At 43.2% G+C, this 20841-nt stretch overlaps 1 protein-coding gene across 1 annotated transcript in view; it reads left to right on the top strand.

The window, feature by feature from the left end:
* Positions 1–20841, top strand: part of THSD4 (thrombospondin type 1 domain containing 4) — an 898709-nt gene that overhangs the window by 857331 nt on the left and 20537 nt on the right. The window contains exons 14-15 of the mRNA XM_088445395.1: positions 3060–3233; positions 4215–4388. Coding sequence (XP_088301521.1) covers positions 3060–3233; positions 4215–4388 — 348 coding nt within the window. The remainder of the gene's footprint in view (positions 1–3059; positions 3234–4214; positions 4389–20841) is intronic.

The raw sequence follows: 20841 nt of genomic DNA, 5'->3' as shown, positions 1-20841 counted from the left end.
AAATGTACTGGCACGCTTGCATTTCGCCGACCACCCCCCTCACCAAACCCAAATGGTTACTTCGTGTCCAATCACTCATGCATAGTCACAGCAATCGCTGTCCCGATCACAGTGAGGTCTTCGCGCGCTGCGATGCATGTCCAAAATGCAACAATTGGCCGATTGCGTACGTAATTGCAGTTGTTTTCGATAATGAATCAGACCCACAGCACAATGGACAGATATATCTGCCATCATCTGTGAAGCACAGTCAACGTGATAATTCTGTGAACGACGTCGTGATTGGCCAATATATCTGCCAGTGTGTACCCATCTTAAGCTAATACAAGACATTCTGATCATACCCTAAACATACATTTTTTTTGAATCAATGAATTGTAATTAAAGACTTTGGGCCAAATGTAATAGGTAGTCTGTTTTGGTAAATTGCGAGTTTGGTGCTAAACTCGCAATTTTTCACAACTCTCCAATGTAATAGGGTGTCTGTTCACTAAAACTCGCATTTTTCAGAGTTACTAAAACTCTCCATTCTCAAACTCGCATCCAGATGTTTTCACATTGAAAACAATCAACTCGCCCAATGTAATAGAGTGTCTGTTTCAGACTCGCAAAAAAAAGATTACCAAAAGTCCCCAAATAATAGACCTGCTTCAGGCTAGCGAGTACATCCTGAGCAGGTCAGATTACCACTGAAACATGCACATATCCATGAGATATGTACATGTTTCTGTGTGTACTTATGTTAAATGTTTTTAACTAAAAAAAAATTACGTGCACCCCCTCCCCAAAAGCATAACCAGCCCCGGGCTTTATAAAGCCTGTTCTGGTTCTAAAAATACAGGGGCCAAAATGTGTAGGGGACCCCTGTATATTAAGAACCAGCACGGGGCTTTGTTGAGCTGGTTCTGGAAAATCAGGGGACAAAACGAGTAGGGGTCCCCTGAAAATTCCAGAACCAGCACCGAACTCTTTCTAGCGGGGGGATAATGCCACAGCCAGGGAAAACCTTTCACCGGTTTCCCCGGCCAAAGCATTATCCCTGGCCGCTAGTCAGTCCAAGCCGGGGATCCCTGGGGAGTTGGGTACCCCCCAATAAAGGGATATCCCTCTCCAGGGCACCCCAGGCCTAGACTGATAGCCCGGGGCTATCCCCAGCACCCTAGGACGGTGGGTGCCGGGTTGATAGTGTAAAGTGTAAAAATAAAGTTTGCATATTGTCTTTAGTTGTAGAACCACAAGTACCTGCAAGCCTTCCCTGCATGCTGGTATTTGGAGAACCACAAATTCCAGCATGCGGGGCATTACGGGCCCGCTGGCACTTGTAGTTCCACAACTAAAGAAATACGTAAATAAACAAACATACACCGTGAATGTAAAATTTAATTAAAACATACATGCATACTCACACTCACACATACTCACCTAGTATCCGAAGGAATCCATAGGGGTGTACCTGAAAAAAAAAATCCATACTCACCTCTCCTATGCGTAAATCACGTCCACTGGCAATCCAGGGGTTAAAATAAAAAAACACAAAAAACCCGATCCATGCCGGACTGAGCAAAGGTATGTGTGTACACATACCTTTGCTCCGCGTAAGTGACCGGGACACACGTGTGCCCCGTCAGTGAAGGGGCCGCCAGCCAATCAGGGAGCATCTCCGTCGGAGCAGCTCCCTGATTAGCTGAATGCGGCCAGCCTGTGTCTCCCATAGACGTCTATGGTGAGAAATCCCCATTGAAGTCTTTGGTGGGAAGCGCTACATCGTAGCCGAAAGATTAATAGAGGTTAATCTTGTGGTTACATCAATGATACAATGTCGCGCTGTAACCACCATGAATGCAGGCAGCACAACTTTTGGACATCTATACTGTAGACCAAAATCATAGCTAGCCAATTAACCTTCCGGTATGTTTTTGGACTATGGAAGAAAATCATAGCAGCCAGTGGAAGCCCATGCAAACAACATACAAAATTACATAGAAGCATATTTACCTACTTTTTCAATATTGCCTCTGGAAAATCTGGTGGGTGATGTCAAGGCGGAAGGTCAGAATTTGTGGCATTGTGCAGCAGGGACGGAAAGACAATAACACAATTCACCGTAAGTTGCATAATCAAGGATCTGTATTGTCCACTTCCCTAGTGCAGTGGGCAGGAACCAGGAGGCTGACTTTCATTCTTGGGTATCTGCCAGAGCTCCTTGAAATTGAGCAGTTTTCAGTAGAGTAGGCAAACATGTGTAGGTGCCCTGGTCAGAATCAATGCTACAAGCCAGAATTGCTAGAAAAAAAAAAATACAAGCATTAGATGAACAGCACATTAATTTATTATTTGGTTTCTGTTGCAAATCAGTTTGGAAAAAATGTTTAATCTGTTTTACCAAAGACGTATTAATACTTTGCTGGGTGCACAGAAAACTTTCTTAGTTTGGCATAAAGCCCAATAGGTTCAGCTGCATTATACCACTTGGCTTCATTTGTAAGCATAGGGCAATCTTTTCTTTTCATTTGGACATTTGTGTATCTACCAGTGGAGGGGAATAAAAAACCTGTTTACTTGTTTAGCTTAGAAGCACCAGCCATTAGTCATATTCTTATTAGTTAATATTATGTCATCCTTAAACTTCTGACACATAGTTATAGCTCAGCATCAAATGGATTGACCTCTGACCATTATTAGAAATAGCATTGTGGAGATTACTAGGTTATCTAGCAATTCTCTGAATTTGTTTTGATTCACTCAAACACTTGACTTTAGAACATTATTCCAATTCATGTTGTTTCTCTTTTGTTCCAATTTTATGGTAAATTGCTAAAATAATAAAATTAATAATAATAAATTATTAATAATAATACATTCATCATCATCATCATCATCATAATAATAATAAATGCTGTATTAACCAGGTCTGGTCTTAACACACAGGGCACCAATTTCCATCCTATTTAGTGCCAGGTGTCATTATGCCATCGTTCTTATTGGTCATGATCACACTGGATGTTTGTGTACAGAGTCCGTTGTAGCACTTATACCTTACCATTTTGTTTCATTTGCAGTGTTCTGTGCCCTGTGGTGTGGGGCAGAAGACACGCGATGTAAAATGCGTCAGTAACATTGGGGATAATGTCGACGATGAAGAATGCAATATGATGCTTCGGCCAAACGACATTGAAAACTGTGACATGGGTCCGTGTGCTAAGAGTTGGTTCCTTACAGAATGGAGTGATAGGGTAAGATATGTGTTTCTGCCATCAAGTCACATGGCTTCACTTAGCTGTGATTCATTCCATGTTCCACAAGATAATATAAAATATTAACACTTAGGATATTCAAATAGAGAGGTTAAATGTAAACTAAGATTTTAGTATGGGCTGTTTAATAATAATTTTATTTATATAGCTCTTTCTCCAATAGGATTTAAGGTACTTTACAGAATACATGAACTTAATCGAGAGGTTTATATTTACAGAAAGCACAGAATCTATGAACATAATGCAGAGCTGAGTCAGCCATTATGGGTATACATTAGTTTCAAGGATTATTAGTCCTACCTGGTACCAGGCCAAGAAGCCATTTTGGGCCCACTACATAGTTTGCAATGTGCGAGTTAAGCAATATAAGGAAATAAGACATACAAGGGTAAAAATGAAAAACACCTAACAATATACCCATGGCATTGCTCTATGGATTTATTGACGTTGTTATGGGAATGCAATCTAGAGACTGTGATTTGTCACTTTAGCTAGTCCCATAAGACTTCACATTACAGTATGGTGGACATAAAGCAATGTTATAGAGAAAAAACATTGGCCGTTCACTACATACCAATGTGGTACAGATAGAAAACGATCCGAATACTCACAATCCAAACAAAATCTATGAAAACTAAACCTTTTTGCTTCAATATTACGGAGGTCTGCCTATTGAATCCACATACATTTCTTGCTGTAATAGCATTATTGAAAATGCCATCCTCGTGCTATTGACAAGCCAGGTCAGTGTGCCATTTATAATTGCAGATATTACATTTGGGAATGCAAATGATCTCTCTTTAAGTGACATTTTATAGGAACATGGTGACCATTGGTTTAGAAAACTCCAAATGTTTTTAATTTACTATTGTTTGAATCTAAGCCAGTGTGTATCCCCTGTGCGGCTCCCCATAGGTAACTACTGGCTGTCAGAGTAATTGCTTCCTCCTTCTGTTCCAGTGCTCAGCAGAGTGTGGAGAGGGAGTGCGGACACGGTCAGTGGTTTGCATGTCCAATCACATCAGCAGTTTACCGCTAGAAGGCTGTGGAAACAACAGACCGCCAGAGACTACAAGCTGTGATAACGGGCCATGTCAAGGCAAGGTTGAGTGGTTTACTGGAGCTTGGAGTCAGGTAAGTCAGTGTATTGTAATCAGCTGATTTTTTGTCTAAATGAAAAAAGAAAATATCTGAAGCTTGGTAAATATTTACTGAGTCAGAATAAGGATAGTAAATAATAATACAAAATACATAAAACTATGTTATATTTAGAGGCCTTGGCAGACTTTTTACCATCGCAGAGAATCATATACACTATATTTTTAGTTTCTTAAATAAAGCTGAATATAGTGATTAATAAATATTTGCCATTCATCCAGAACCTCCACTGCAAATGTATTTATTACTTTATTTGAAGATTATTTTTTACCTTACTGAAATTCTTGATTCACATTCTTTAGTGCTATAAAATGCATGGTAAGTGTGTGGTATGTAGGCCAGTGACAGTACATAGCATAGCAAATGGGTAATGGAATGCACACTATGGCATATACTGTAGCTGTGTTTACCAACTCCAGTCCTCAGGGAACCCTAACAGTACATGTTTTCCATCTCTCCTTGGTGGAGCACAGGTGTATTCACTATGGACTGACACACTTTAAATCCACACATGGTTCTGATTATTTCACTTGTGATTATGTGAGGAGCCATGGAACCAGGCAGTTAGGGATTCTTGAGATATTGGATTTGGAAAACACTGGCATATAGTATTCCAGCCCTGTCTGCTATCCCAGGTGCAGAACAATTTCTGCCTCCCGTGTTCACTTTTTCAGGACCAGCTGACTGTCCACAGATGTAGAGTAAGGTCAAATAACAAGTAAATAGAATTGTGAATCGTAAAATGAAGAGAACCCTATTTCCAAAATTATTACAGACACACACACACACATATATATATATATATATATATACATATAAGAAGATGAGCTTGCACTCAGTTATTGACATCCAACTGCAGGGATGCTCATGTAGAAACATAGCAGGATGTTGTTCATACACACATTACCTGGATAGCAGGGCACTTCCCAAGCTTATTGATAATAAAGAAAGGTCATTTATTAATCCATATCAAAACATCATTAGAGCTGACGTTTCACTCCTCTTGGGAATCTTAACCATGACAGATGAGAATATCCCAAAAGATCTATAGCAACCACACCCTGCTTTGGACAAACTGTAGTTGCATCAGATGATGGTGTTTCTCTGTCTTGCATGCCCATTGGGCAGTCCAGAATCCAGAGCTTGTCTGACAGATTTGAAGATTTCCTACTGAAAATGAATAACTTGTAGATCACAAAGAAGATCATGATTTGCTTAATAAAATGGTGCAAGGTTCTAACAACTTGATATGCAACCCACCTTGATATCCATTTTACTTAACAATTAGTAGTAGGCTATTATGGAGTCCCAAATATTTATTCCCATATGCAAAACATAATAAACGAGTTTACACATAATTGAGCCCTGCATCCCAAGCAGAGGCCCATTTGACCAGAACAGAACGTACTTCTAATTTTCCCCATATACATACAGATGCCCATTTTGTGGATATACACTGCAGAACTATTTTAACAGTGAACATAGGGCCTGATTCAGACCCGGACGCTATCCGCAGTGCGCTCGCTATTGCCGATGGTTGCTAATCTGAGCATGCGTATGCATCGTAGTGCGTGTGTGCAAACTACACAGTGCGTTCGCAGATCCCTTGCTCGTACAGCAAAGCCAGCCCAGCAGAGTGAGTGACAGGAGAGGCCATTTGTGGGTGGTAACAGGGGCAGTCCAGTAAAAACGGGGGAGTGAAGGTGCGAACGCAAGCGTGTCTGAGTGTTTCAACGCCGTTTTAGAGGCGTGCATAATTAGCAGGCAGCGTCATAGTACACGTCAACAGCCATTTTTTTCCTCTGTTTTCCTTGCAATGCTTGCGGTAGAAAAAAAGCTACCACAAGCACTGCGTTCACATCCGATAGTGGTCGATGTACCAATGTTTTCATCAACTTCCAGGAGATGACGTGGGGCAGTGGGCGTCTCTGCATACGCTAAGGGGAGTCTGCATACACAAAGTGAACGCTCGTACAGGTACGGTGGGCGTGCCTATGCCTTGGCGAGCGCTCGCTCCCCACCGCGTCACTTTCAAATATTTGCATACACATCGAGCGAGCGTACGCTCATAGCAACCGGGTCTGAATCAGGCCCATAGCTCCTATTAGAGCTATACAGTGTAAATCAATAGGAATTACAGTTTAAATATTACAAGTAAGCAGTGCTGTCAGTGTCTGCATTGGTGGCTTCTCAAACAAAAAAACTTTAGTGCTGAATGTGCTAGAACTCAATATTAGAGCAACTGTATTGGGTGCTGTCGCACATGTTTGTATCTACTGTACCAAGAACAAAAGAAAGTAAATACAGTACTCGTTAACCTAATGTGAAAATAGAAAAAAAAAAGTACAATGCTACCGGTACCATATACAACAATTGTTATAAGATCCATGGTGCTATTCCATAAATTAGAGGTTAATCTTAAGGCAACTATATATGGAGACCATCAGGCATAAGAATGTATATCCCAAAGTGATAGGAAATGAGACTTGTCCAGCCACACTGATAGTAGCAGTCACATGCTGTATGAATTAGGCTGCTTGAGCGGGATCGGTATGATTTACCGCCGGCCGCATGGCCCGGCAGTGAAGATCCCGACAGCAGCTAAGGTAAGTATATAAACTAACCTAACCCCCCCCCCCCACACCCAAGTGTCTAACCCTAACCCCCTCTTCTCCGCTGCCTAAACCTAAGTCTTCCGGGGGGGTGCCTAACCCTAACCCCCTTCCCCTAACCCTCCCGGGGGGGCTGCCTAACCCTAAGTCCCCCCCAGGAGCCCCTAACCTAACCTTCCCCCCTTGCGGCTGTCCGCGCCCAGCCCCTGGTTTATCTTCGATCGGGACGCCGGGTGTCGGGTTCCCGGTGTAGATAAAATGACAGATTGGACAGTCGGGATGCCGACAGTCGGGATTTAGACCACCGGCATCCTGACTGCATCCCGTTTGGGCCACACAGTGATAATGACAATCACGTGCTGCTAGAAACATTAGTGGAAAGAGTGGTACATGGATTGTGCAAAGTCACTTACTGTATGGTCCGCACGGAGTCAGTGATGGGGTGCATTTTTTTTTTTTTTTAAAGAAGGGGATAGGTTGTGCAGTTGTTTCTTTTGACAATGTATTAAAACATGTCAAATACAGAAAATGGGAAAAACTAGAAATACATAAGTAAAATAAATATTCCTCATCATCCCTGTGTTTGCAATCACTTTGTTTGGAGACAGAGAGTAACATGCACTGTATACTGTCCACTCCTCAGTCCTTCAGTCAGTAGTAGCCCAATGCTTATTTGTTCCTTAACATCCCCTAGAGCAGTAGTGGTTCCCAAACTGGGTGCTGTGGGGCACTTGTAGATGTGCTACGGGTTGGTGATCCAAGAGAAGACCAAATCAAAATGTTAATGTCAGCTATTAGCACTGGTTTTGCCTATCATAAATATGTGGACAAACAGAAGCTCAATGCTGTCCATCACCATAGAACAGTTTACTTAATTTAATAACCTTGCTGAATATATCAATAAGAAACTTTTGACCTAGGGGTGCCTTGAAAAAAAATGCTGGTACACTGTGGAGCCGTAATTAAAAAAAGTTTGAGAACCAATGCCCTAGGGAGGTTGGGACCAGTATGTAGGCACTCACTCATGATAGTCTCCAAGCCAGAATGTTTGAGGGTAGGCTGTATAGCAGCAGGAGCACCTGCCTCTAATACAACTCCTCATCCATAAGTTAACATGACCACCACCCATATCAGAGAACTAGATGTGGCATGGCTAAGTAGCTCTCTATAATAGCTCCTGCCCCCCAGTGCTTACCATGGCCCACTCAATATAAACAGAAGTGCCTGGGGCCTTGATCAGCACACCTCATTCTTAATTACAGCTACTCATGTCAGACTAGCTGTTCAGTCCAAACTCCATGGATACTGTCCCAAGATAAATAGCCTCAACAGTGGTTGATTTTAAAGTAAGCATATTTCAAGAGGATAGATTACAAATTGAACCCTGATGCATTTCATCGAAGGTACGAATTACTCAGAGAGTTACTGTACCGGAACTAGTTTCTTTGTGGTTTATATAGACCTTTCTAATTACAAGTCATGCCCCTCATCACAGTAAAAAAACAATCTTAATACTGTACACAAAAAAATTTAATTATAGACAATGATTTTGAAAAAATATGCTTTCAAAATATAGATTTTCAAGTTTGATATTATAGTACTTTTATATGTAAGTAATCTCCACATACAAACACTATTGGACATCAAGTAACCTAAACAATTAACAACACTATTTGAACCTCTAAGAGATTTCTTCTTGTTTTGCAATACCTCTACAATATCTGAGTATACACATTCTGTACTAATGTTTTATATGCAGCCATCTGAGGTTAAGTTAATATTTCTTGTAGAAATATTCCATTAACACATAGTGTTTATTTTCATATAGAGACAATGTAGTACAGTACATCTACTCTAAATATCCATCCAAGGAACAGTACAAACAGAATATAAAACTAATGTAAAGGTTTATAAAGACTTTCTCCTTGTAAGGTATTCAGTAAATTCCATTGTAAAATACAATGTACTATACCAAATTTCAAGGTCTGTTCTAAAAATAAAGCTGTCAAAGTTTTATAACCCAATAGTTTAGAATGTACAAAAATAACCCAAAAAGGTACATTGTTAAGTGGCAGAAATGCTAAAGAAAAATAAATTAACTTTAGAGTTTTCAAGCCAGACTCTGCTGTGACATTGTCTAATAAGGAACAAAACAAAAGAAAAAGATTTAGCATTAGTTGAGTTTGCTTAGGGGTAGTAGGAGTATTTAGGTGACAGATGAAGAATACGCAGTTTGGCTATGCCTCAGCTTCCCTAAGGAGCCGCTGTTAAAGATAAATCTAAACCCTTGTTCCTACTTCAAGGTTCCTTTTTATTCCTGTTTAAAATATGCTGTTGCCAGTGGTAGAAGTGCATTAAGCAAAGAATCAGAGTCATGAAAGGTACACTATGTCTTCTTGGTAGGACTTTGGCTTGACCTCAGCAAGTATAGTTCTTAAAGCCAACATTCCACTGAGTTGGCTCAAAAATGGCTGCTAATGAAGACTTTCATTATTATATCCATCTGGCACAAAAACGAGAGCTTGCAAAATGTTATGCTGATCTATTCTATTGTATCTTTGGCCCAGAGCTTTCCACAGGTCACGCATGCTTTTTTTTCTTTTACTTGTACAGCTCAATGTTTCACTCCATTGTACAAAATAACAGTGGTAGTGGAAGACTCTTATGTGCTCACAGCAATACACTGTTTTGTTCTGGTTGGATTGTAATCTGTGTGTTCTTCTAAAGCCATTTATTACTCTTGTGGCTCCGGATGGAATAAACTGGTAATAGGTTTGGAAGATTCGTAAAATATGGATGAGTTGACAGACCTTTCTAAATTGCAAATTCGCTTATAATATGATTGTAACCAGTAATAAAGTATGTATTCAATTTTGATATGTAGAAGCCCTCTGAGATAAAAACATGGCACAATGAAAACTTCAGTAGTTTAATTTGACTGCATGAGAGTACTTCTGGAGCTGAAAAGGGAAATAGCAAGTAAACAAAGAAATTGAACATTAATCTTTTTAGGAGACTAGAGCTCATAAATAATGTATGAAATGTGTAATTTGCTATTGTGTGTAGTGCTAGTAATAGCTGGTGCATGCAGTTTTTCCTTGTACTGCTCATATTATAAGTAATTTACATCTGTAAGCTCTGTAGCTTCTGCTTCATACTTAACCAGAAATTGTATTGTATTGCAGTGTTTAACAATCATATTACACAACTGTGAGTGACCAGCAAACTATGCAGTCTGATATAACAAACATATAGTACAGCCTTAAACCAAAGATTCCTCACTTCCCCCATTGCACCACACGTGTTAAGTAGAATTGGACAAGATAGAGTCATAGTAATTACCAGTGAAATGCACTAGTATCATTGGTTATTACATTATGGTTGCTTATCCTTCATTACACAGAATTTAATTGCCAACACCAGTCATGCTTGTTGCTATTGTCTGCACTTGGCCATATCTGTGGCTTGTTCAGATTCATCATGCAAAAGGGGGCACAGAGAAATTTTAAAACACTTTGAAATGTTGTAACCTACCCTATGGCGGAGCTTCATCACCGACAACCGGAGGCACACCACCAACCTGTTACCGGCCTACAGTCCGGAGGGGTTGAACACTGGCTGGGAGTTCAATGTGTTTTTCGGAGGCATTCATCATGCCTCTAACCCTAAACTATTGCTTCCAAAAAGCTGCTCTCTCAGCTGTCAGCTTTTCAGAAGTGCATGCGCAGCTTAAAACAGTGGAGCAAGCAGCCGCAGGCAGGCATCTTAAAAAATCCCTCTGCTGCACAAGCTGCCGGGTAAATGACAGTTTGTGAGACTATACCATCTCAGGATGACATACAGTAACACCACCAAGTTCTGATAAAAAGATTTTTTGGAACTTGATGAATGACAGACTGTGGAAATTATCATTGGACAGTTGTAACCAGGAGATATCTGTGATATCTCCATAGTTACATGAACGAGTCTGGCACTTAATTTATGCAAAAGTAGGTGAAAATGTTAATTTTCATCTGCTTTTGTAGAAATTGGGTAATGATGAATATAGCCCTTGGGGGCCTCTTCATCATCAGAAAAATTGTAAGGTGATAATTATGTTTTGAGCTTGCATCGAGTTTAGTGCAAATATCAGAGGCATTCATCATGCTTCCTTTACTAATTTATCACTTTCCACAAGCTACTCTTTCTGTAGGAACAGCTTTTCGGAGGTGCAAGGTACTTCCATGCTTTTTCTGCATTCTCTGCACAGTCTGTTTTCCCTCCCCAAATCCTCTCCCCCCGATGTCTTCTCCCTCCCCGCCGTCCCATGCATTGTCTCCCTGCTCACTGTCCCCGAAACTCCTGTGTGCTGTGGCCGGCGGACAGAACTGAAGCTGGGAACAGAGAAGAAGGTGAGTACTCCTTCTGTAGAGGAGAGGGTGGTAGGAAGCGAAGACTTCATGCCGGTTCCCCACCGCCACTCTTCGCAGCTGTAGACACTCTTGCAGGCTGTGGGAACCGAATACAGAGGTGAGGAGAGACTTTGGTGGAACCGGCAGCTGCAGTAAGGAAAGACACAGTGGGAAGGGATCTGAATAAATCCCTCTGCTGCACAAGCTTGTGAACACATTCGGGTGCTGTACATCATCTGAGGATGGTGAACAGTAACACCATCAAGTTTAAATTGTTTTTTTTTTGGAACTTGATGAATTACATAATTTCCACCTCCCATACTAAAGTATAGGGGTTGTGGAAATTATCGGGGCACAATTGTACCCAGGAGATATCAATGATATTGCCTACTTTACACAGTTAATGAATGGCCCTGAAACTTAATTTCTACAAAAGTAGGTGAAAATGTTAAACTTTATCTTGAACTGCTTTTTATAGAAAATGTGACACACTTTACTTTGTAAGTTCAGAGTGGAGAAAGATTCTCCATAATGGTGCTTGTGTTAGCAGACCAGCTGTGGCCAATCAGAGCAAGCAGAAACACTTTATTGCAATCCATGATTCCTATATGAGTATTTCAATTACATTGTGAACGCCAGCATTGGATAGCTTGAACCTTTGACCACTCTCCAAACATAGCATTGAGATAGTTATCTTACTATAAAACTCCTCCACATCCAACAATGTGAAATTAAAACTATGTTTCAAAGGTGTTTATATTACTAATGAATTAACATATTAAGTTTTGTTAAATTGTATGTGCCAGTAACAGGAGGTTGCAGTGAGTTACATGTGTGTCGGATGTAAACTATTGCAGTCATTGTGAATCAGTAACAGCAGCTAGATGTCAGCATAGTAATATTTTTTTTTTCCTGACTGAAGAATGAAACAACATCAGATAAACGTTAACAGAAATCTTAGCTTTGACTAAGGTTTCTCTGTTAGGCTTAACTAAGGTTTGCAAATACCAATGCTGCATGAGATTGTGGAGAGTACCCTGACTCTAGGTATCACTGCTTAATTAACTTTCTTTTTTTTAAAGTACATTTTTTTTAAAGAAATTTAATACAGCCAGAGGTGGAACTAGCGGCGATGCAGCCGGTTGCTTGTACCGGGGCCTGCTGTGGTGCAGGGGCCCTGCAGCCAACAGCACCGCTGCACCCGCCGCTAGTGTACCCCAGTGCCCCACAGTATTTAAGTGTAGTGTAGACCGCAGTGAGAGCAGTCCGCACTGCACAGTAACAAACACTTCCGCCGTCAGCAGTGGCTGTGTGTTTGTTATAACAGCTAATGAGATTCAGACATACTCTCATTGGCTGCTGCATCCATGGAAGGAGCCAGGCTGGAGCTAACTCATGAGCTCCGCCTTCCAGCTCCCGCAGTGGGTGCAGAGCGAGAGCAGGTCAGGAGGACGGAGGAGCAGACAGCGGCGGGTGCAGGAGAGGGGATTTAGGTAAGTGCTTTTTTTGTGTATTTGTTCTATAGGTGGACTACTACTGGGGGCACTGCACATAGGGGGGACTACTAGTGAGAGCAGTGCACATAGGGGGGACTACTACTGGGTGCACTGCACATAGGGGGGACTACTACTGGGGGCATTGCACATAGCGGGGACTACTACTGGGGGCACTGCACATAGGGGGGACTACTACTGAGGGCACTGCACATAGGGGGGACTACTACCGGGGGCCCTGCACACAGGGGGGACTACTACTTGGAGCACTGCACATAAGGGGGACTACTACTGGCGGCACTGCACATAGGGGGGACTACTAGTGAGAGCAGTGCACATAGGGGGGACTACTACTGGAGGCACTGAACATAGGGGGGGCTACTACTGGGGGCACACTGCACATGGGGACTACTACTGGGGGCACTGCACACAGCGGGGATCACTACTGGGGGCACTGCACCCAGGGGGTCTACTATTGGGGGCACTGAACATAGGGGGGACTACTACTGGGGGCACACTGCACATAGGGGGGACTACTACTGGGGGCACTGCATAGGGGGGCCCGAAGCATTTTCTTGCCCTGGGCCCAACACTCTCTAGTTCTGCCATTGAATACAGCCATATAGAAAAAGTTACATATTCAAAAAGCATCCACGTACAAGTATGTCCCAACTGGTATAATACAGAAAAGGAAGCATACAAGGAGCATGAGATACAGTTTTATATATCAAGCAGAAACTTTGAAAAGAAATGAGAAGAGGAAGGAAAGAGGACTGGAAAGCAAGAGGAAAAAGGGGGAGGAGGGAGGGGTACCATCATGAATAGCTGGTTTAGCCAGGAGCACATAGTAAATGTACAGACAGCAATGTATACTAATAGGATAGGAGTCCACAGCTGCAATTTGGACCTAAAGGACATAAATATATAGGCTAAATGAATCAGAAAGCTGGCCCTAAAACTAAGCAAAGGACGCCACACACACGCACGGGAGCATAAAATAAATTTAAATTAAAGTTGAGCCTAGACTGAAGTTTCCTGGGTGAAGCGAATGTAGTATAATTGAACCAAATCTGATGAATTTATCCAGTTTATCTTGCAAGGCATTGGTGATCCTTTCCATATTTGCAATAATTCATATCTTGGACAATACCATAAGCATGGAGGGAGGAGAGGGCTGCTTACAGCATCTAGCCAAAGCACCCCTGGCAGCATGAAGAACATTATGGACAAGTCTATTAGATGAGGCACTAAATCTGGAGACTGGTAGCCCTAATAAGGCAGGCCAAGGGCTCAGGGGAACCCATGTTAAAAAATCTTCCCCAGAAGGTACTTAGGCCTTCATTCAGAGGCGGCCGTACGGTCTATGACCGCATGGCCGCCTCGATGTTTGTCAAGTGCGCATGCGCACGAGGGAGCCGGCTCCTTCGTGCGCATGCGTGAGACCCGCTACGACCGACAGCGCCGGTCGTAGCGGGTCTCTTTCCAAAGGGGGTGAGCTGTCGATGTTGATTGACAGCTCGCCCTGTTTGGAAGACGGGCCGGGGGGGTGGCAGCCCAAACGGAGGCGTTCCCATGGGAATGCCTACCATTTGGGGGAGGCCCCACTGACATCACTAGTGATGTCAGTGGAGAGCTTCCGGCTCTGACAGAGCCAGAAGCTCTCCGGGGCTTACGACAAGTGAGACCCTACCCTAGGGTCTCGTCGTAAGCCCCGATGGTCGCGATGGTCTCTGACCATCACGACCATCACCCTAGCGGTCGTTAGAGCTGTGGGTGTAAACCCACAGCCTAACGACCGAAACAGAGGCGGGCGGTCAGGATGCAAGCGGCCGCCCAGTTTCTGAGCGACCGCTTGCATCCTCCGACCGCCTCTGAATGAGGCCCTTAGTGCCTGATTCAACAAGGAACGCAGTTGGTAATATGCACGCAATCGACCACTGTTGCATACTGCGCATGCCTATGGATCGCAGTGTGTGTGCACGAAATGGCCACTGCGATCAGGACTGCGTTCACAGTGACTACGCAGACCCATCACAGAGTGATAGACAGAAAGTACCATTTGTGGGAGGTGACGGGAGGGGGGGTGGTCAGCTGAACGCAGACGTGCCAGTGCGTTTCAATGCCGTTGCAGGGGCGTGCATAAATTATCCACTGCGATTCCCTATGCAGCCTGAGGTCTCATAGCGTGCGTGGAAGTTAGCAATTTCTGAGTAAAGTCAGGGCTTGTGCAAGTGTGTGTGAGGCTGCGATGGGCATCCTTATGTAGTGCAGCGGAGGCATTTGCAATCGCAATGAATTAGCTTACTATCGCAGTTCCACTGCGTGCATAATTGCTATTGCATTCGCAGTTGTGTTCCATAGTGAATCAGGCCCTTAATATCAACCCAGTATGTGCGAATCTTAGGGCATTTCTACAAAATATCTTGATAAAGTCCCTGTCCTGCCCACAACCCTGCCATCATAAAGGAGAGGACAAAGGGTAGATTTTGTGCAATCTGGAGGGAACCAGATACCACCTAGTATACATTTTCTAAGAGTTTTCCTTAATCATGGAGGAGATACTAGACTGTGCTACATTTTGTCTTATGATCAACATGCATCTTCTCCTGAGGATATCCAAATTCTGCTCCCAGCTACTTTCATGTGGAAGAATAGAGGGCCTGATTCAGAGCCGGACGCTATTTGCGGACAGTCATTCCAACAGAGGGGTCGGCTATTTAAATTGAGCGCTCGCTCTTTGCGGTTTGTTGACACCTCTATGTCTGAGCGAGCGAATAATGCGCATGCTATTTTGTAAAGACGCCCCTTTGCCGTTCGCATCACACGTCATCTCCGGTATTTAGTAGATTAATTGGGAACATTGAAAGGCATCTGAACTGCTCGCAGTGCTTGTGGTAGGTATTTCTTACCGCTATCACTGCGAGCAGTTCAGGCTAAAAGACAACCAAGTGACGTGGTCGATGACGCTCCTTTACTAATTATGCACTCCCATTAAATGCCCTTTTGACCATTAGGCACGCCTGCATTTGGATCTCCACTCCCCCGTTTTCAAGCACCTTCCCCTGTTACCACCCACAAATGGTACATTCTGTCAATCAAATTAGCAGCCCCTCGCTGTTTTGCGAGTGCACGATTTCCGACCACAATGACTGGTTTGCGCATTACGACCCATAAGCATGCGCAGTTGTGCGAACATCGCTCAGTGCGAATGAGCGGCCGCTTACGAGCGGCTCTGAATCAGGCCCAGAGTCTGGACCAGAGGAGCGAATCATATTATAAAATGGAGATAATACCTTGTCTCATAGGGGGCTAGTAACAATCTCTCATAAGGTGTTAAGTGTCTCAAGATCGCTTTTCTAGGAGTTTAAATGGGAGCATAATTGTAAATGCTTAAAGAGTATATGTCGGAATACATGATATTTATGAGATAAAGAGTCTAAGAAACACCAGGACATACCTTCAATAAGATCAAAAACAAATCTAGGATGAACAGGTAGCTGAACCCAGGAGCATGACTGAATGAGCATGGAGCCTGGAGGGAGGTCTGGGCTATCCCAAAGGGGAGTAATTGGGGAAGGGTGGGAGGAGAGGTCAAAATTGGTGCAGAGGAGCCAAATAGGAGTAAAGTCTTAAGATCCACGTCCTGAATAAGCTGGTAGGAGAAATTTTAGCTAGGATAAGTTAGCATTTGCCATTTCAATCTGGACCCAGGGTAAATTAATGGTAGGGGAAAACCACGTGTGTATCTGGCTAAAATGGTTTGCATAGTAGCACTTCCTTAAATCAGGCAGACCTCTACCCTCACCCAATGGACCTCTGAATAAAATTTAGGCTTTTAGTCTGGGAGGTTTATCCAGCCAGATAAAATACATTTTCTCCTTCTGCACCTGATGCAAAGCCTCAACAGAGTTACGCAAAGGGATGGTTTGCATATAATAAAGAATTCTAGGTAACACTCCATACATCCGCACCACGAGATTATTTGCTTTCGCTAAACTTGAAGGTTGGATGCTACTATAACAAAGAAAGAAGGAAAATTCTCCTTTATATTGAAACTCATATCAGTCTATGATAAAAATGCCCAGGTACTTAGTGCGCCAAGTGAAATTTAAGTTTTTGGGCTGAAAAAGGGACTTACGGCGGGTGGAGCTTCATCTATGGCCGCTTTTTACTTAGGCTCCCACATCCAGCTTAGAATCCTATTCAATCTGAGCTCAAAACCTGTCCTAATATTCTTATATATTCTAATACCTGAGAGTTTCAGGCTGACCAGGGACTATCTATTTTGGAAGGAGCTCCTGTGATTCCCCGGAATACAGATTTATAAAGTGTTGTGCTTATGACTGCCTTAGTTTTGGCGTGAATTCCACGCTCCCTATCTATATAATTCAAACTGCCTGACTGGGATTTGGTCTTGAGAGTGACTGCACGGTTGCTGTTGTCTCACGTGAGGTAAAGAGTGTGCATCGGGATTGAGCCTGGTTGGAAACTTTCAAAGGTGTCGCTGTGTGACTTACCTCTCTCTGCTGCCGGAGGCTTCTTTCTCTGATATGTGGACCCTGCTCTACCTGGTGTGTCTGCACTGTTCCTCTGCTGGCTGCCTGACACCTATCTGGATGATCCGGTCCATCTGTTGGGGACACCTGTGGCTGCTGCTCTGTGTGAGACTGCCTGCTCTTCCTGGCTTCATGCTGTATCCTGCTCAGCTTTTCCTACGCTGAGTTGACAGCTTCCATCTGGCTTTTTGCTGTAGTTGGAAGGACTCTGCTTTCGGCTGCACATAGCAGTGCCTGGGACTTTACCTTTGCCTGGACCATGAGAGGATCTGAAGCTGATAGTATTGGATGCTGAACTCACATTCCTTTCTGCCTGGATGCCTCCTTTGATGTCAATGTGATGGCTGGTGCTACTGCTGTTTTGGGTGCTGAAATCTTTCATCCCCTCTAACAGTTATTGTATAAATCCTTTACTAACCACCTGCACTGCTTTAAGTAGAGCCTTACATAAGAGAGCTGTTTACTATCCAGGCTGTACTGCATTTTAGTTTTTATCTCCAGTTGCCTTATTGTCACTTAGGACAACTTATTTGAGTCCACTCTGACCACATTAAAACCACAATTCACATTGCACTCTTCAAACTTCTTGCTGTGTCTAATGGTGCGTACACACTGTACGATCAGTCAGCATTAATGATATCGCAGACTGATTGTCCTGCACCTTCCTGGTGTGCTGGATGATCGTTATTGGTCATCCAGCACACCACCAACCCACCGATGACAGGCCAGTGACCAGCAATCAATGATCGTGGGTCCCTATGTAACCTGGTCGATATCGACCAAGTTGGCCTGCAGGCACAGGTCAATGGTCGATATCATTATCGTCCATATGTGCCTGCGCATCGCTGGTTGTTAGTAGGCACCAAAAATTTAACGATCTGAACAATAACGATATGGTAGATATCGTTATCATGCATTTTTATCGTACCGTGTGTACACACCATAACCCCTTTTTGTTACCACAAACAATAAGTCTCACAACCTATAACAATTGTCATTGTAATATGTCTAATACTGTTGTCTCTTGGCCCATTCTGGCATTTACAATCTGTATTGTGCCTTATTAAAGACTGTATGTTCTTTTTTAACCCCCATTTCTTTCCCATGCCCTGTTTGCTATTGTGCTACTAGTATTTATTACCCCATTTTTTTACTTGCCTTTGTATATGCTTATCTACACCAGGATGGTTTATTGTCTCCTAGGAAAATGTCTTTTGCTTTACCCAGGCTTCTCAATCTCTACTCTACACCATTCCTTATATGTAATATCTTACCTTTATCTACCTTTTACAAGCTATGACATTTATCACTGAGATTATATTTGTTTAGCTATGTTCTTCTCCATCTTTGTTCCCCTCTCCCCATGACTCTTATTCTTGCTCATTATACCATCTAGTTTTGGAGATATTGAAAGATTGAGAAAGTTTCTTGTTACGCTATTATCCCTATTTTACATGTACAGTGCATCCGGAAAGTATTCACAAGGCTTAAATTTTTCCACATTTTGTTATGTTACAGCCTTATTCCAAAATGGAATAAATACATTTTTGTTAGGGGTGTGCACCGGCCACTTTTCGTGTTTTGTGTTTTGGTTTTGGATCTGGATCTTTCTTCGTGTTTTGGATCTGGATTGGTTTTGCCAAAACCACCCTTCCGTGTTTTGGGTTCTGGGTTTTGTGTTTTGGATCTGTATTTTTTTTGAAAAAAAGTATAAAAACAGCTAAAATCACAGAATTTGTGGGTTTTTCTGCTCCTATGCTATTATTAACCCCAATAACCTTAATTTCCACTAATTTCCAGTCTATTCTGAACACCTCACAATAGTGTTTTTATGTCCAAAAGGTTGCACCGAGGTAGCTGGATGACTATGCTAAGCGATACAAGTGGGCGGCACAAACACGTGGCCCTTCTAGGAGTGACACTGCAGTGGCAGACAGGAAGGCAGTTTGAAAAACTAGGCCCCAAACAGTACATAATGCAAAGAAAAAAAAGAGGTGCAAGATGGAATTGTCCTTGGGCCCTCCCACCCACCCTTATGTTGCATAAACAGGACATGCACACTTTAACAAACCAATCATTTCAGCGCCAGGGTCTGCCACACGACTGTGGCTGAAATGATTGATTCATTTGGGCCCCCACAAAACAAGCTGGCAATTAATCTGTCCCTGCACAAACTGGCTCTACGGAGGCAAGATGTCATCCTCATCCACCGATTCCTCACCCTCTTCAGTGTTGTGTACATCCTCATCCTCACAGAGGATTAATTCGTCACCGCTGGAATCCACCACCACAGTTCCCTCTGTATGTTCTGGAGGCTGGTCTCCCTGGAAGAGTTGATAATTCATTTTTATGAACATCATCTTCTCCACATTTTGTGGAAGCAACCTCCTACGCCTTTCGCTGTCAAGGTTCCCGGCTGCACTAAACACTCTTTAGGAGTACACACTGGAAGGGGGCAACTCAGGTAAAATAGAGCCAGTTTGTACAGGGGCCTCCAAATTGCCTCTTTTTCCTGCCAGTACAGGTACGGACTGTCTGACATCCTACTTGGATGCTGTCACCCATGTAATCCTCCACTATTCTGTCAATGGTGACAGTATCATATGCAGTGACAGTAGACATGTCAGAAATTTTTGCCAGGTCCTTCAGTCCAGACCATATGTCCAAACTTGGTCCTGCCTGCCCTGCATCACCGCCAGCTGGTTGCTTAGTATACCAAAGTTTTTTCCTGGCAGCCCCAGTTGCAGAAGAAAATGAAGAAGGAGCTGTTGACGTGTCACGTTCTGCTTCAGCTGACACCAGCAGGTCTTTGCACCTCTGCAGGCTTGTGTCAGTCGAAAAGAGAGATACCACATAGGCTTTAAATCTAGGATCGAGCACGGCGGCCAAAATGTAGTGGTCTGATTTCAATAGATTGACCACCCTGGAATCCTGGCAAAGCCAATGAAGGGCTTCATCCACAAGTCCCACATGCCTAGCGGAATCACTCCGTCTTAGCTCCTCCTTCACTTTCTCCAGCTGCTTCTGCAAAAGCCTGATGAGGGGAATGACGTGACTCAAGCTGGCAGTGTCTAAACTGACTTCACGTGTGGCAAGTTCGAAGGGCTGGAGAACCTTGCACAACACAGAAATCATTCTCCACTGCGCTTGAGTCAGGCGCATACCCCCTCCTTTGCCTATGTCATAGGTGGATGTATAGGCTTGAATGGCCTTTTGCTGCTCCTCCATCCTCTGAAGCATATAGAGGGTTGAGTTCCACCGCGTCAAAACCTCTTGCTTCAGGTGATGGCGGGGCAGGTTCAAGAGTGTTTGCTGGCACTCCAGTCGCTGAATGGCGAAAGTGGACAGAAATTTTTCGGGCCACCCAAAGCGTCTCC

This window comes from Taudactylus pleione, unplaced genomic scaffold (assembly GCF_031769625.1).
Source record: "Taudactylus pleione unplaced genomic scaffold, aTauple2 ptg000019l, whole genome shotgun sequence".
NCBI lineage: Eukaryota > Metazoa > Chordata > Amphibia > Anura > Myobatrachidae > Taudactylus > Taudactylus pleione.
The sequence above is the reverse complement of the archived record's forward strand: the minus strand, read 5'-3'. Positions and strand labels throughout refer to the sequence as shown.